The sequence below is a fragment of the Trachurus japonicus genome, chromosome 21 (genome assembly GCF_045865225.1).
Source record: "Trachurus japonicus isolate A0001 chromosome 21, Traja_1.0".
Lineage (NCBI taxonomy): Eukaryota > Metazoa > Chordata > Actinopteri > Carangiformes > Carangidae > Trachurus > Trachurus japonicus.
Window position 1 is genome coordinate 29,083,962 of NC_140927.1, and position 17,335 is coordinate 29,101,296.

General features: G+C 44.4%; 1 protein-coding gene across 1 annotated transcript in view; it reads right to left on the minus strand.

The window, feature by feature from the left end:
* Window positions 1-12,562: 12,562 nt before the first annotated feature.
* Window positions 12,563-17,335, minus strand: part of sucla2 (succinate-CoA ligase ADP-forming subunit beta) — a 14,371-nt gene continuing 9,598 nt past the window's right edge. The window contains exons 6-11 of the mRNA XM_085764573.1: window positions 17,043-17,181; window positions 16,386-16,547; window positions 15,797-15,939; window positions 15,585-15,705; window positions 13,942-14,030; window positions 12,563-13,044 (exon numbers count right to left, since the gene is read on the minus strand). Of these exons, the coding sequence (XP_085620699.1) occupies window positions 12,970-13,044; window positions 13,942-14,030; window positions 15,585-15,705; window positions 15,797-15,939; window positions 16,386-16,547; window positions 17,043-17,181 (729 nt within the window). The 3' untranslated portion in view covers window positions 12,563-12,969. The remainder of the gene's footprint in view (window positions 13,045-13,941; window positions 14,031-15,584; window positions 15,706-15,796; window positions 15,940-16,385; window positions 16,548-17,042; window positions 17,182-17,335) is intronic.

Here is a 17,335-nt window from a genome sequence, read left to right on the forward strand (position 1 = left end):
CGCCGTAGCAACGGCGCGCTTGCAAAATATTGCCGGTTGGAAACTGGATTTCGGTCCGCGGTGTAACGACGGTCGGCATCCGTCGACGGATATTTATTATTTTGTTTGGTTTAAGGGCGGTTGGCAACCGCTGACAGATATGTATTCTTATGTTCGGTTCATGACACGGATCCATGGTTCGGTTCCTGTTGTTGTTTGTTGATGTTTCCCTTTACCGGGCGGACTGTGAAAGCTGCAGCACGGAGGCGGGACTTCCGCCGGGTGGCTCGTTCCGACCAATCAGAGGCTAATCGCAGCAACGCACTTCCGGCAGGCCAGACTACTGTAAACGTAGTCTAATAGATGGACATGCCTGATAACGTTGTCTTTGATCATTAACGTCAGCTTTTAACCGCTAGCTGCGGCTAATGGCTAATATTAAGACGACAACATAGCGACGAGCCCTGTTATGCACAAACTCACGTAGCGGTGAGGGGAGAGGTGTGTAGCCTACAGTACCTGCTGCTGCTGTGTGCGTCTGTGAAGGGAGAGAGAGAGAGAGAGAGAGAGAGGCGGCAGCGGCGTAGCTACTTCTGACAACCCACACAGACGCAGTGCAAGTTGATACTGTATATATTTTTTACTTTGTAACGGAAGCTATTTAAAATGTAACTAAGTAAATTTCTTCCAACAATATGTACTCAAGTAAAAGTAAAAGTACTGATTTTAAAAATTACTCAAAAAAGTACAAGTACACAAAAAAGCTACTTAATTACAGTAACTTGAGTAAATGTAACTCGTTACTTTCCACCCCTGCCCATTCTACAGTGTTAAGGTTAGGTTTAGGGTAAGGTTAAGGTTTAGGGCTACTTAAGTTGGAAAAGTGGGAGGTCGGACTAATGGACGCAAAAATAAAGAAATGTATGGTCGGAGAAATGGGTAGTCGGACAGACGTCATGCGCCCAATGTAAGGGATCTTACATTGCGGATAAAGGCGTGTCCACCAAGGAGCCTGGTGGGGCAGCGGATGGATTTTTAATTAAGGTAAAAAAAAATAAAAATAAAGTAGCATAGCCACAGGAGAAATCTTGCTTAGTCCCTCTTTAAAAACACACACCTACTTGTTGATTATCCTTCTCGTGTTCAATGGTGGTTTGTTTGCGTTAACAAACCTGCTGCCATATGTATCCATCCACTTGTTGATCAAATTACCTAAAGATCGATAAAATATTTATGCGAATAAAAGAAACAAACATGGATCGCACAGGCCTCTTTCAACAAATACTAAATATAGCAATAGTTATAATACAAGTGCTTTTGTGTCAATTGGCACACGCATACCAATAAATCATCAGCAGACGGCAGCGTGAAAACAAAGTTTTGGCTGGCTCTGCTACAACAGACAAGATATAGGACCATATACAACCGGTTAACCGTAGTTAACTGAATGAATTGCCAAAAAATAATTAAATAAATAGAAATGTAATGTGATATCATACCTGAGCTGTTGATTGAGGAGGCCAGTGAAGCCACAATGGGCCTTTAGCCGAATATTTGATCCATTTCATCAAAGAAGGGAAACTTGACTTGTATTTTACCCCCGAACCACCGGTGGATAATTCCCTCTTCTGTGCCATATAACGCCATTTAAGTGCTTTCAATTTGCTCCTCAGGACGTCCCACGGCTTGCAATATCCCTCCTTCGCCATTTCCTTCTTGAGTTCCTTATAAATCAAGGCGTTTCTGAGGTTTTTACTGTCTAAAATTGCAGTTATGTTTTTCTCATAACATTAAAGTCAGAAAATACCTCATCTCCGCGTCTGTTCACTTGTGCCACTCTCCCGTCATGTCTTCGAGAGTCGTTGTAGTTATATTCTTAAAATAAATGTTGACAAGAGCAGTGCGTCCAGGACCAACAGGTTGGTTGCAGAGCAAAAACAGTAACAGTAGCGGAGACGTACGGCCATTTACGTCGCTATGTGCAGCGTAAATGTAAGCGAATTTCACATTTATCCGGCAAAGAACTGTTTCCATCAGCATTTGTCGCATCAGCGTTTTATCGATCAGAGAAAATCTGATAAGATCGACCTTATTAACCTTTTATCGATATTGTTGTAGCCATTTAAAGTCTGTAAGTCACACAATTTATTCTCTTTATTTGTTGCACACACATCAGTTACGTTTATATAATTTAACTTGGTAGCTTGTGTTTCTTAGGAACTTATTATGTCACATTATTTATATACACGTCACTGGGGGGCGGGGAGAAGAAGAACAATGTCGGACAGGCGGGTGTCGGTGGTAATCCACAGTTTTTGACCACACTCTTGATAGTTGTTTTACGACCTTTAAATCACATTTTTCGTTAACTGGATTGATCTTTCGTTGCCTTTTGGATTTTGTTATCATTGTGAACTCATCATTTTTGCTATAATTTGCCTGCTTGGAAAATAAATGGTAAAACGAAGAGCCATGCAGTGATTTTTTTGAGGTGCGTTCAAACGCCACAGACGACCCTGTCCACGGCACCACATGCCGGTACATTAAGTCAAAAACTTTGGAATCTGGACTGACTTTTTGCATCTATCATGGAGTGGATTGTTCGATGCTGGATGGATTCTTGCTGGATGGAGTTTCGTTGGACCAAAGTTGAAACTGTTTCACACCGTGAGTAGGAAGTGAGCCGCTGCGCTCCCACGCGGCCCTTTGTTTGTTTGCTGAGCGCAACAAGCCTTTCGGTTTGGAATAAGCCATCCAGTGTTTTTTGTTTATGATGAACATTATTTGAAAAGTTTGTGGAAAAGATGGCGAATCTTCCCGAAGCAAGTATGGAAAAAGAAATGGAACTATTACAAAAGATTAAAGCGCGCAGAGGAAGGCTGGGCGCCGTGACAAGAAAAAAGAATGAAATCATTAACATGGTTGAAAGAAACGAGGATAAAGATGTGGTAAAGAAAAATATGGACTCGTTTCATGAACTTTTGGCGCATTTTAAGGAGTTGCAAATGGATGTGGAAAACCTGTTGGAGCCGGAGGAAAAGGAAGCGGACTATATTGACTGGTATGAACCCAAGCTTGCAAATTTTGAAAGGTTTGTGGAGGATATCGAGTCATGGATGTATAAGGAGGAGACGGCGCTATGGACAGAGAGAGAGGACGGAGCTGCCGTTGGCAATGGAGACGCTAAAGAGGACGGAAACGGAGCTGTGGGCGGTGATGGCGCTGCAGGCGCTGCAGGCGATGGCGCCGCCGGTGATGGCGCCGCCGGTGATGGCGCTGCCGGTGAAGCGGAAAGTGAGATCGGCCCTAGTGTTTCCGAGGCGTCGGCTGGGTCATCAAGCAGCACCAAGAGCTCCAAGTCAAGCAGATTGACGGCTGCCTGTCTGGAGGCAGAGGCTGAACGGGCAGCGCTGCGCGCAAAGATTCAAACCTTGGAGCAAAAGCACGTTTTGGACATGGAACAAGCCCAGTTGAAAGCAAAACAGGAAAAGCTGGCTTTAACTGCAGAACTAGCAGCGGCAGAAGCCAAAGCGAAGCTGTTAAGGCAGAATGTGTCCAGGGAGGGCAGTCGTTGCTCAGCCACATCTGAATCATCTGCTGCTGAAACATCTGGATTAAAGAAAGTGCGAGCGACGGCAGATGCATTACGCAAAAGTAAGTGCCCTCCAATAAAAATTGAACCTGTCTATAACCCCGATGGCCACGGTGCTCAAGTTGAATTAAGTGCCCCCAGTAATGTTTTGGCAGATGTACTGAGAAGACAAAACGAAATAACTGAAATGCTAATAAAACAGCAGAGCATGTCACTTTTGCCAAGTAGAGACATTCCAGTCTTTGATGGGGACCCGCTTCAGTTTCGCTCCTTCATCAGAGCGTTTCAACAATGTATCGACAGCAAAACTGATAACATGCAAGACAAGCTTAACTATCTGGAGCAGTATACAGCCGGTCAGCCCAGGCAACTGATACGCAGCTGTTTACATATGGAACCAAGCAGAGGGTACACAAGAGCCATGGAGCAGCTTGAATGGCATTTTGGAAATAAAATGAAAATCTCAGCAGCATTCATGAGCAAAGCATTGAGCTGGTGTGCTATAAGGGCAGAAGATGGAGCCGCTTTGAGGTCATATTTACTTTTTTTACAAAGCTGCTACAATACTATGTCTGAAATAAACTACGAAGATGAACTGGAAAATGCCTCAAACATGAAAATAATTGTGTCAAAATTACCCTTTAAGCTGCGTGACACCTGGAGAACGACTGTTTGTGACATTCAAGAAGCTGAGGGCAGAAGAGCAAACTTTAAAGATCTCCTGCACTTCATGGAAAGAAAAACCCGTGCAGTACTGGACCCAGTGTTTGGTGAGGCAAATATACCCATAACCTTGGAAAAGAGGGCCAAACCTAAAATGCAGCACAAAGACATGAGGGGGAGTAGTTTTGCCACTGCTGTGACTACCATCCCTGAACCGGCTAAAATCAAAATGGAGGTGGGACAAAAACAAAAAAGGAGCAATGCATGCATGTTTTGTGGAAGAGACCATAAACTGGAAATATGTGGAGCGCTCAAGCAGAAGCACAACATGGAAAAGGTGGAGTTTCTGAGAGCAAATGGATTATGCTTTGGATGTCTGGAAAAGGGACACATCAGCAAGGTCTGTAAAAAACGCATGTCATGCCATATATGCAACAAAATGCACCCCACCATTTTGCACATAAGCCCAAGGGAAACCCAAAGGATAACAGATAACACTCACCTTTCACAGGCATCAATGTCTAGTGCTTTGGTTTCGCTAAATAATGAGGTTATGGGGGCCGGCACAAAAAAGTGTGCACTTGCAATAGTACCAGTAAAAGTTAAGTTGGAAAAAGGAACCAAAGTGGTGCAAACATACGCATTTCTGGATGGAGGGAGCTCAGCCACGTTCTGCACAGAAGCCCTGATGCATCAGTTAAACACAGATGGAAAGAAACAGGTAATTTTGCTCAAAACCATGGGGCAAACCAAACCAGTTACAAGCCACAAAATATGCGGATTGGAAGTTGCTGCTATTAAAGGTGATACATTCATTAAATTGCCAGATGTCTATACACACAAATCCATTCCAGTTGCCAAAGAAAACATTCCCAAAGTGGAGGATATTAAAAAATGGCCGTATCTTGAGGAAGTGGATTTGACTCCCATTAATGCTGGCATTGGGCTGCTAATAGGAGTCAACGCCCCAAGAGCCATGGAACCATGGAAGGTGATAAGCGGCCAGGGCAGTGGGCCTTATGCGGTGAAAACCTTACTTGGATGGGTCATTAATGGACCACTCAGCGACGATGGAAATGATGGATCCTTGCAGTGTAATAGGATATCTATTGAGGAGCTGCTGGTTCAGCAGTACAACCAAGACTTTGTTGAGCAACACCATGAAGACAAAAAGGAAATGTCTGTTGAGGACCTCGAGTTCATGAATATAGTTTCAAGCTCTGCTGTGCTGGAGAATGGACATTACAGCCTGAAGCTGCCCTTTCGTAAAGCCAATTTGGGACTTCCATACAACAAAGCTGTAGCCCAGCAGAGAGCACATCATCTTCTTAAGAAGTTTAAGAGAAACCACACATTCTTTGGTGAGTACAAAGAGTTCATGAACGACGTCTTTGTTAAGAATTATGCAGAGATTGTGCCAGAAGATGAGTTGGAGCATGAAAGTGGAAAGGTGTGGTTTATACCACATCATGGGGTCTATCACCCACGCAAAAAAACCTTGCGTGTGGTGTTTGATTGTGCTTCAACTTATTGTGGAACGTCTCTGAATAAAGAGCTCCTGCAGGGACCCAATTTGACAAATACACTGTTGGGTGTACTGCTTCGTTTTCGCCAGGGCCCTGTAGCCTTCATGGCTGACATTGAAGGAATGTTCCATCAAGTGAGAGTAGCCAAAGAAGATGTCAACTTCCTGCGCTTCCTCTGGTGGCCGGATGGGGACATAACAAAGGAGCTACAGGAGCACAGAATGCTGGTTCACATCTTTGGAGCGGTGTCTTCCCCCAGCTGCGCTTCATTCGCCTTGCTGAAAACAGCTGACGACAACCAACATGACTTCCCAACTGAGGTAATAAACACAGTTCGTCAGAATTTCTATGTGGATGATTGTCTCAAGTCGGTCAATACAGTGGAGCAGGCAATATCTCTGTATCAACATCTAACAGCCCTGTGTGCCAAAGGTGGATTTAAACTCAATAAGTGGGTGAGCAACCATCGCTCAGTCCTGGCAGGAATTCCCGAAGAGCGGAGAGCTAAAGATGTAAAAACACTTGACCTTGACAGAGACCAGCTCCCTATGGAAAGAGCACTTGGAGCTCAGTGGAACGTGCAGCAGGATGCATTCACATTCAGTATGGAGGTAAGACCCCACGCAGTGACCAGACGTGGCATTCTGTCTGTTGTTGGATCAATGTATGACCCTTTAGGGTTTATGGCACCTGTAATCCTGCCCGCCAAGCAAATCCTGCAAGGCTTGTGCATAACAAAGCTGGGATGGGATTATCAAATCCCACAAGAAATGGCTCAGAGGTGGCAAAAATGGTTGGATGAGTTTGCCCTCCTGAACACCTTCAGCATCCACAGGTGCTTTACTCCAAAGGATTTTGGTGAAGTGACAGCAGCACAGCTGCATCATTTTTGTGACGCCAGCGAGACAGGATATGGATGGGTGTCTTACCTCCGGCTGTTAAACACCAACCAAGATGTGAACGTTGCCTTTGTAATGGGAAAAGCTAGAGTGGCACCACTGAAGCAAACCACTATACCCAGGCTGGAGCTCGCAGCTGCAGTATTGGCTGTTCGCATGGATAAAATGCTGAAAACAGAGCTGGACATGAAATTGGACGAGTCTATCTTCTGGTCGGACAGCATGACGGTTCTTCAGTACATTGCCAGCAAAACAAAACGATTCAAAACATATGTGGCTAACAGGATTTCCATCATTCAGGAACTGTCAAAGGTGGAGCAATGGCGGCACATTAGCTCCAAACTAAACCCGGCAGACGTTGCATCACGTGGGATAAAGGCAGATGTTTTCCTCAGCTCTAAAGAATGGACCAATGGACCGCAGTGTCTGTTCAAACCACCCACACACTGGCCAGAAAGGGACAGTGTAGTAAAGATAGAAAAGATCCCTGATGATGATCCAGAAGTAAAAGGTGAAATCCATGTTTGTGCTGCAGTACTGGAACAAAAGGAGTGCCCGACAAGTAAGCTTCTTAACTACTTTTCACAGTGGAATGACCTTAGAAGAGCTGTGGCATGGATGTTAAAGCTGAAAGAATTACTCCTCCTGCAGAAAGAGCGGAAAAAGAACACAGCACCTGATTCCCAGGGTCAAGGTCAAAGGTCAAAACAAAAGGTAAAACCAGGCATCATAAGACTCTCTGTAAGTGACCTGGATAAAGCAGAAAAGGCGATTTTCTGCTTTGTGCAGAAACAGATCTATCCAGAGGAACTCACAGCCCTGCAAACAGGCATGTTAAAAAAAACAAGCCATCTGTTTAAGCTTGACCCTCAGATTGTGGATGGAGTTTTAAGAGTTGGTGGCAGGCTGCACCGGTCTGCACTCCCTGAAGAGGCAAAACACCCAGTAATTCTACCCAAGTCCAGCCACATCTCAACATTGATACTGCGCCACATTCATCAGATGGTTGGTCACGGCGGCAGAAACCACATGCTGTCAACTCTTCGGCGTCGCTACTGGATACCACATGCCAACTCTGCAGCCAGAGCGATCATAAGAAGTTGCATAGTGTGCAAGCGACAACGACAGCGACCAGGTGAGCAAAAAATGTCAGATCTCCCTGCCGACAGAGTCACCTCAGATCTTCCCCCATTCACAGATGTTGGCATCGATTACTTTGGCCCAATAGAGGTAAAGAGGGGCCGGCACACTGTAAAGAGATATGGTGTCATATTTACATGCTTAACCTCTCGTGCAGTTCACCTAGAAGTGGCACACACTCTGGACACCGACTCATGTATAAATGCCATCAGGAGGTTTGTGTGCCGTAGAGGTCAAGTCCGGAGATTAAGGTCAGACAACGGAACAAACTTTGTTAGTGCCAACCGGGAGCTAAAGCAAGCTATTAAAGAGCTCAAACAAGATAAGTTTCATAAAACTCTTGTGCACGATGGAATTGAATGGTGCTTCAACCCCCCACACGGAGCTCATCATGGAGGAGTGTGGGAACGACTAATTCAGCACATCAAGCGGATTCTGTGCACGGTGGTGAGACAGCAAGTGCTGGACGACGAAGCCCTAAACACTGTTCTGTGTGAGATAGAGGCCATTTTGAATGACCGCCCCATTACACCATCCACAGATGACCCAAATGACTTGGAGGCTCTTACACCAAACCATCTCCTACAGCTGAAAGCAAAGCCACTGCTGCCACCTGGATTATTCCAAAAGGAAGATCTTTACACCCGCAGGCGCTGGAGACAGGTGCAATATATCGCAAGCTTATTTTGGAAAAGGTGGGTGAGAGAATATCTCCCGTTGATGCAAGCACGGCAGAAGTGGAGCAGAATAAAAAAGAGCTTTGCAGTTGGAGACTTGGTGCTTGTTATGGATGACTCTGCACCCAGGAATTCATGGCAGTTGGGACGGATCACAGAGACCATGGCGGATTCCAAGGGATACGTTCGGCGTGTTCGTCTCAAGACTCAAACATCAGAGCTGGAACGGCCCATCACCAAGCTGTGTCTTCTGCTAGAAGAGCCATAGCCACGGTTCCTGCTGCCAGAGAATGGAACTCTGGCTTTACACATATACTGACTACACACTCCATAAAGCATACATCCACTACACCTGCCATTTGCAATACATTTCCTCATAATATACATAACTTTGCACACAATGCATGTTATGCATGCATCTCTTTCCTTTTAGGTTATTCCTGCCGACGAAGAAGAAGATTATAGTTTATTGTACACACAAAGAAAAAGGGGACTTTGTTGAACATTACTTATGGAATGTAACGATTAGCTGGTTTACTGTGCTAGTTAAATACAGTACAGAGTGTATAATAGTATTGATTTCTGTTATGGCTACACTTGCTTAATTTGTAATTAATTGTTAGACAATAATTAGGGGCCGGAAATGTTGTAGCCATTTAAAGTCTGTAAGTCACACAATTTATTCTCTTTATTTGTTGCACACACATCAGTTACGTTTATATAATTTAACTTGGTAGCTTGTGTTTCTTAGGAACTTATTATGTCACATTATTTATATACACGTCACTGGGGGGCGGGGAGAAGAAGAACAATGTCGGACAGGCGGGTGTCGGTGGTAATCCACAGTTTTTGACCACACTCTTGATAGTTGTTTTACGACCTTTAAATCACATTTTTCGTTAACTGGATTGATCTTTCGTTGCCTTTTGGATTTTGTTATCATTGTGAACTCATCATTTTTGCTATAATTTGCCTGCTTGGAAAATAAATGGTAAAACGAAGAGCCATGCAGTGATTTTTTTGAGGTGCGTTCAAACGCCACAGACGACAATGTCCACGGCACCACATGCCGGTACAGATATTCTTGACATTTAATTGAATGTTATTGTTTCCATTAGGCATTTTAATTTGATATTATGAATAAAAATGTGCAGATCGAAACATGGTTACTGATTCAGTTTAGTTCAAGCTGAGACTCTCTGCTCCATCGGCCATAACAACAACAAAAACAACTTAAAGAGTGAAAAATGCGTCATCAAGTGTCATATTTTCATTGAAATGTAACAGAATAATAAAGTCGTCCTGCAGCCGCCGCTTCAGCCGAGACCTTTGTTCAAACACCAGAGGTTCATTTATCACGACAGCGTTTTCTGTTTCTGTGGCCTTTTCATCTGTGGACGAGTGTGTGTGTGTGTGTGTGTGTGTGTGTTGAAATGTCTCCAGTACAATTTAACAATTATCCAGTTTTCACACACACGATCAAAGCTGCAGAACAAGAGGCTGAAGACAAGACTTCAAAGCTCAGTGTGTGTATGTTGTAGTGACATTACAGCACAGATCCTAATCCAGTTGAGGTCGTCAGGTGATCTCAGCCGTTTCACAGCAACAGGTAGGAGCTCACCTGTCGTCTGGCTCCTCTGGCCTCCTGCACCTGACGCAGTTAGCTTAGCTTAGCATAATGACTTTTATCTTATCGTAGTATAAAAACTCTTAGATTCACTTAGCATAATGAATTACCTTTCAATTAGGTAATGACTTTTAGCTTAAAGGGATAGTTCACCCAAAATTCAAATTTCACTCATTATCTACTCACCCTCAGTCCTCCGTGCCTTCTCTGAGTTACGGGGGGGTCCGTGCAGCAGTATTTGTCCATATAATGGTTGTGAATGGATATGAACTTTCTTCGTCCACAAAGACACACCAAAAAACATCCAAATACCTCCATACTGCTCGTCTGTAATGTCCCTCTTGTATTGAAGCCCCGACATGAGAAATTGTTCCGAAAAAAATTAAATAAGTCTATATTTTAAGCTTGTTTGTAGTGGAAGCTCCCAGTGTCTCAGTTCACTGCTCTTCCTGTGCAGTGCAAATCTCGCTTTCTGTATATTTTAGCATTTAAAAAAATAGCTTAGCATAGAATAACAACTTTTAACTTAGCTTAGCATGAGAACTGCGAAGATGCTTTCATTGTTTACATTTTGAAAAGGTGACAAGGACAATAAGTCTGAACTCCGCTTGGATGGATGGATGGATGGATGGATGGATGGATGGATGGATGGATGGATGATGTCACTGAGGACAATAACGACAGACCACAGAACGGTTGGTGTTCTCTCTATTTATTTTTTTCGTCTTTTCTCGTGCTCCCGGAGGAGCATAAATATTTTACAGAGCGAGAACATCAGTTTGGTTATTTACAAGATATAATAAATGACATACAACTCACAATGTCGGCTTGTGTTCGGAGCGCTGGAGGAAGAAGAAGAGGAAGAGGAGGAAGAGGACGAGGAGCAGGAGGAAGGAGGAGGGGAAAAGAAACAACTACAGTCATTTTACCGTTCTGCTGAGAGGACGCGGCCCCGCCTCCACTGGGATGTCACTCAGAAACAAACAGCCGAGGGAACGTGGCGACCGCTCTGTGGCGTGACGGACGAGGCTGAACGAGGCGCTTCTTCCCGCTAAAATAAATATTCATAGAAACACTCGTCTCCAGTGTTTCACTCCATTTCTTGTAACTTTTCAAGAAGGAAGAAGTAGAAGAAGGAGGAGGACGAGGAACCGTCATGGCCGCCTCGAGACAATCTGAGCTCTATCTGTGGCTCCAGACACTCGGTCCGCCGCCTTCGGCTAAACCCAATCAAACACGCTCCACTTCAGCAGGACAGTGGTGCACATCTGCACCGTCGCACGCTGCTGTGGTTCACTAGCGATCAGCAGGAAGGAGGAGAAGGAGGAGGAGGAGGAGGAGGAGGAGGATGGGAGTCGACCGATTTAGCGTCCAGTCAACCCTGTTCCTCCCTCAGGGCTGCTGCTCCCTGGAAGAGTTCATGTTCTTCAGCACAAACGCTGAATTATTCACGTCAGGACTGGAATTTAAAATAAAATAAAGTAAAATAAATTAGCTGAGATGAATCAAACTCAAACAGGAGCTTCACCACAGAACAGGAAGTCCAGGATCGATCGATCGATCAGTACGCCACACAGAGTCCACAGGCATCGCACAAAGGTCTGCAGGAGCGAAGCTGAAGCTGAACCTCAGACACACACACACACACACACACACACACACACACACACACACACTCAAAACCAGCGCAGGTTCGATGCCGTCGATTCAGCTACACCGTCAAGTCAAGTCAAGTCAGAGTTCCCATGAGTCAGTGCTGGACAGTGGGGAGGAAGTAAAGCTGAAGATGCAAAAACAACAACAAACTAAACTAAAGCAGCAACAAGAAATTCATTCTGCAACTATTTTCAAGTTATTGTTTGATATTTTATTTTTCAAACATCTCTTCTTCTTCCTCCTCCTCCTGCTACTTCTCAGATCTGAAATGCTTCTTGTTTTCGTACAGTTTGAAGGTTAAATGTAAATTAACAGCTCAGATCTTTGCCTCTCATCAACCTTTTGGCTGCAGACAGTTTGGGTCTGAGTCTCCCACCTCCACTGCAGAACTACCAGTTTCCCCTGAGGGAGCAGAAAGTAGTTCCAGCGAGGACTGATTACAGTTGAGTCAAAGTAAAATTCACTTAAAAAAACAAAAAACAAACAGAACCGAAGTGAATCTGCACCATCTCACCTGTAAATAACTGATCTAGAGTCAGCAGACCCCGGATCAGCCACAGGAGCAGGACCAACGCACTCGAACAGCTACAATAACACTGTCGTTACATAAACGCTGCGGAAAAATAATCGAGGCCGATTCCTGAAGCTGTGAAGTCGCGTCGTTTGTTTGATGGAACACAAATTGAACGAGTTCGTCCTTTAATCTCCGAGGTCGCACTCTGCTCACAGACGATAACACACACACACACACACACACCTGTCGGCTCCGCAGCAGCCTCGTCCTCATGTAACAGCAACACAGTGGAGATCATCCCAAAGAGTACCGAGTAAACAGAGCGGTGAGTGGAAGAGGAGGAGGAGGAGGAAGAGGAAGAGGAAGAGGAAGAGGAGGAGGAAGAGGAGGAGGAGGAGGAAGTTTGTGCGTATCGACTGAAGTGCAACATGAGTTAGAGGAACAGAGGAACCTGAACAGACGCCGTCACGCCACAGAGTCATCGCCACAAAAACTACATGAGGTTCATCTCGCTGTCAGCTCTGAGGAGGAGGAGGAGGAGGGAGGAGTGGTGGTGGGGGGCCGCTGTGTGTGGGTGTGTGTCTGGTGGGGGAGGGGGAGGGGGAGGAAGTGCTTTAGAAGGGGAGAGGGAGAGGGGGAGGAGGTGTAGGTGTGAGGAGGTCATGGAGGTGGAAGGTTTCTTTCTGTCCAGGTTTCTTAGATGGGCAGCTGGAAGGTGATGTCCACCTGAGCTTCTTTAGCCAGAGACACGATTTCAGAAAGCTTTACAACCTGAGGACGAGAGACACAGAGAAGACAGAGAGAGTTAACTTAACCTGTTAATGTTTTGACCTTTAACCTTTACTAGTTTGTTTGTAGATTTCTCTGTTTTTTATTCTTTTGTATTCATTTTGTGAATTTGTTTTATTTTCTGATGATATTAGTTATTAGATTCCTTAGAGTAGAGCAGTGGGATGAGGCAGTAGAGTATAGTATGGTAGAATATAGTATGGTAGAGTATAGTATGGCAGAGTAGAGTATGGTAGAGTAGAGCAGGGTAGAGTACAGTAGAGTATGGTAAAGTGGAATAAAGTAGAGTAGAGCAGAGTAGAGTATGGTAGAGTAGAGTATGGTAAAGTAAAATAGAGTATGGTTGTTGCAAAATTAATCGCCCCCTTGGGGACAAATAAAGACATTGATTGATTGATTGATTGATTGATTGATTGATTGATTGATTGATTGATTGATTGATTGATTGATTGATTGATTGATTGATTGAATAAATTAGACTAAAGTAGAGTATGGTGGAGTAGAATAGATGAGAGTAGAGTATGATAGAGTACAGTACAGTAGAGTATGGTAAAGTAAAATAGAGTACAGTAGAGTATGGTAGAGTGGAGCAGGGTAAAGCAGAGTATGGTAAAGTAGAATAGAGTATGGTAGAGTAGATGAGAGTAGAGTACAGCAGAATACAGTAGAGTAGAGTAGGATAGAGTATGGTAAAGTAGAGTCTGATAATAACTGATTCTGGCCCTAACAGCTTCTTTAAATGACTGTGAACTTTCTCTACTTGTTTGATTCTTTGTATTATTTTAGTTCAACACTTCATCATGTGTGTTCAGTGTGTGTGTGTGTGTGTGTGTGTGTGTGTGTGTGTGTGTGTGTGTGTGTGTGTGTGTGTGTTTTTACCATTTTGGCAGCTTCGTCCAGGTCGTCACAGGCCAGGATCTTCAGTGGACTGGCAGCGATCAGAGCTTTAGCGTCGTCCACTCTCGTCCCTGGAGACAAAACAATAAAGTTTAAGCCTCATCATCAACATTATTGATTATTGATCTCAGCTGATCATCCACCTCTGTCTCATCATATCAAATCCACAACTCTTTATGCAGCACGTTAGAGAAAAACTTTTTAACAAACTGTTTTAACAACATCATGGTGTCTGTAGTAAAAAGACGTCCAGACGTCGACAAGGATTACATTATAATAAAATCAGCATTTTAAATGATAATGAAATGTGTAAAGAACAGCTCGGAATAAAAAGTAGAAATGTTTAACGTGTTTAACTCTGAGTCCTGAGGAGACGGAGAAGTGTCAGCTCTGTTTACACTCGTGAGTCGTCTCCCAGGGCGACGGATTAATGAATAAAAGATGAGGGAAAAAAACAGACGGAGGAATTTCTACCAGGACTTCAGATCAATAGAAAGCAGAAGCAGGTGATCGTCATAACAACAGGTAGAAACAGGAAACAGTGATCCATGAGATTTTTCTCTTCATCGTCTTCGTCTTTTTCTTTTTCATTTTATTCTCATCCTACTTTCATCTTCATGTCATCCTCCATATCCTACTTATTCTTCTCCTCCTTTTCCTGTCTTCTCCTTTTCTTCTTTTATCTTTTTCTCATCCTTTCTTCTTGCCACCCTTTCCTCTGTCTCTTCTCTCTCTTGCCCCTCTCCATCTTCATCCTCTCTTCCTTCTTTTTCATCTTCATCATCCTTCTTCCTTCCTTTTTCTCCTCCTCATTCTTCTTCACCTTCTTCTCTTCTCCTTGTCCTCCTCCTCTTCCTCCTTCTTCTCTGTCATCCTCTCCTCCTCACCATCCTTTTCTCTGTTTTTTCTATCTCTTGTCTTGTCCCTCTCCAATCTTCATCCTCTCTTCCTTCTTTTTCATCTTCATTCTTCTTCCTTCCTTTTTTCTCCTCCTCATTCTTCTTCACCTGCTTCTCTTCTCTTCTCCTTTCTCTCTGTCATCCTCTCCTCTTCTTCACCATCCTTTTCTCTGTTTTTTCTATCTCTTGTCTTGTCCCTCTCCATCTTCATTCTCTCTTCCTTTTTTTTTCATCTTCATCATCCTTCTTCCTTCACTTTTCTCCTCCTCATTCTTCTTAACCTTCTTCTCTTCTCCTTGTCCTCCTCCTCCTTCTCTGTCATCCTCTCCTCCTCTTCCTCACCATCCTTTTCTCTGTTTTTTCTATCTCTTGTCTTGTCCCTCTCCATCTTCATCCTCTCTTCCTTCTTTTTCATCTTCATTCTTCTTCCTTCCCCTTTCTCCTACTCATTCTTTTTCACCTGCATCTCTTCTCCTTGTCCTCCTCCTCCCTCTTCTCCTTCTCTGTCATCCTCTCCTCCTCTCCTTCTCACCATCCTTTTCTCAGTTTTTTCTATCTCTTGTCTTGTCCCTCTCCATCTTCATTCTCTCTTCCTTCTTTTTCATCTTCATCATCCTTCTTCCTTCCCTTTTCTCCTACTCATTCTTTTTCACCTGCTTCTCTTCTCTCTTTTTTCTCTCTTTCATCCTCTCCTCCTCTTCCTCCTCCTCTTTCCTCCTTCTTTACCTTGTAACCTCACTACGATGGGGATCTTCAGGTCCAGGTCGAGGACGGCCATGATGATGCCCTGGGCGATGACATCACACCTCATGATGCCTCCGAAGATGTTGACCAGGATGGCCTGAACCTGAGGGACGACACCACACCAGACATCAGGCGTCGCCGTGACACCGAACCAAACCTTCGTCTCCACGGAGATGCCGAGTTCTTCTTCTTACCTTCCTGTCCGAGGTGATGAGCTTGAACGCCTCCGTCACCTGGTGAGCTGTGGCTCCGCCTCCCACATCCAGGAAGTTGGCCGGAGTGCCGCCGTGCAGCTTAATGATGTCCATGGTCGCCATGGCGAGACCGGCACCGTTGACTGGAGAGGAGAGGAGGGGAGGTGAGGGGAGAGGAGAGGAGAGGAGAGGAGAGGAGAGGAGAGGAGAGGAGAGGAGAGGAGAGGAGAGGAGAGGAGAGGAGAGGAGGGAGGGGAGGGGAGGGGAGGGGAGGGGAGAGGAGAGGAGAGGAGAGGAGAGGAGAGGAGAGGAGAGGAGAGGAGAGGAGAGGAGAGGAGAGGAGAGGAGAGAAGAGAAGAGAAGAGAAGAGAAGAGAAGGGAAGGGAAGGGAAGGGAAGGGAAGGGAAGAGAAGACAAGAGAAGAGATAAAGAGAGAAGACAAGAGAAGAGAAGAGAAGAGAAGAGAAGAGAAGAGAAGACGTCATTGGTCAGAAGTCAGGAGGACGTTTCAACAGATCTGGCAGAAACTTAAAAACAATGCCGCGCCGATGCTGCGAGCGTGCACGTCGTAGACCGAGCGTGCACGTACCCAGGCAGCCGATGGTCCCGTCCAGGCCGATGTAGTTGAGGTCGGCCCGCGCCGCCTGCCGGTCCCTGGGATCCTCCTGGGTCCAGTCCTGCAGCTCGAACACCTTCTTCTGACGATACTCAGCGTTGGAGTCAAAGTTGATCTTGGCGTCCATGCACATCACTGTTGCCATGGAGACAGAGGAGAGGTTCATCATCAGAAACATGAACGAGATCATTGAGTTTCGATCTTAAACAGTTTAAGGTTTAATTTTAAATAATTTTTAAGTTTTAACTTTCTTTCTTCTTTATGAATATAACTTTCATTTTTCCCCCAAAACAGAGATAGAAACAAAACAGGAAACTGAGCCTTGATGCCATGGTAACAGCTCCGAGTATAAAATCAATCAATCAATCAATCAACATTTATTTGTATAGCACTTTACAGTAGCCAGACGGTACCCAAAGTGCTTTACATGGCAATAAAATAATACATAAAAAATAATACATAAAGAACAATACATAAAATAAAGAACAATACATAAAAGATAAAACACATAGATAAAACTGTTGATTATAGACGACAAATATTTAAATTTACATGATAAAGAGTTCATGTGTGTGTGTGTGTGTGTGTGTGTGTGTGTGTGTGTGTGTGTGTGTGTGTGTGTGTGTGTACCGATGCCAGACGCGTCCTCCACCATGGGGTTGATCTCCAGCATGGAGGCGTCGTACTTGATGAAGACGTTGTAGAGTTTGATCATGTTCTCGGCCGCCTCGTTGATCAGAGCAGCAGGGAAGCCCATCTTCTTAGCCACCTAGCACAACAACAACAACAACAACAACAACAACAGGTAAACAACCACAGGTAAACAACAAACAACACACAACAACAGGTCAAGTTTTTTTGTTTGTTCAGATTTATGCAAAATATAATGTCATCAACTGTTCAGTGAAGACCTTCAGTCCTTT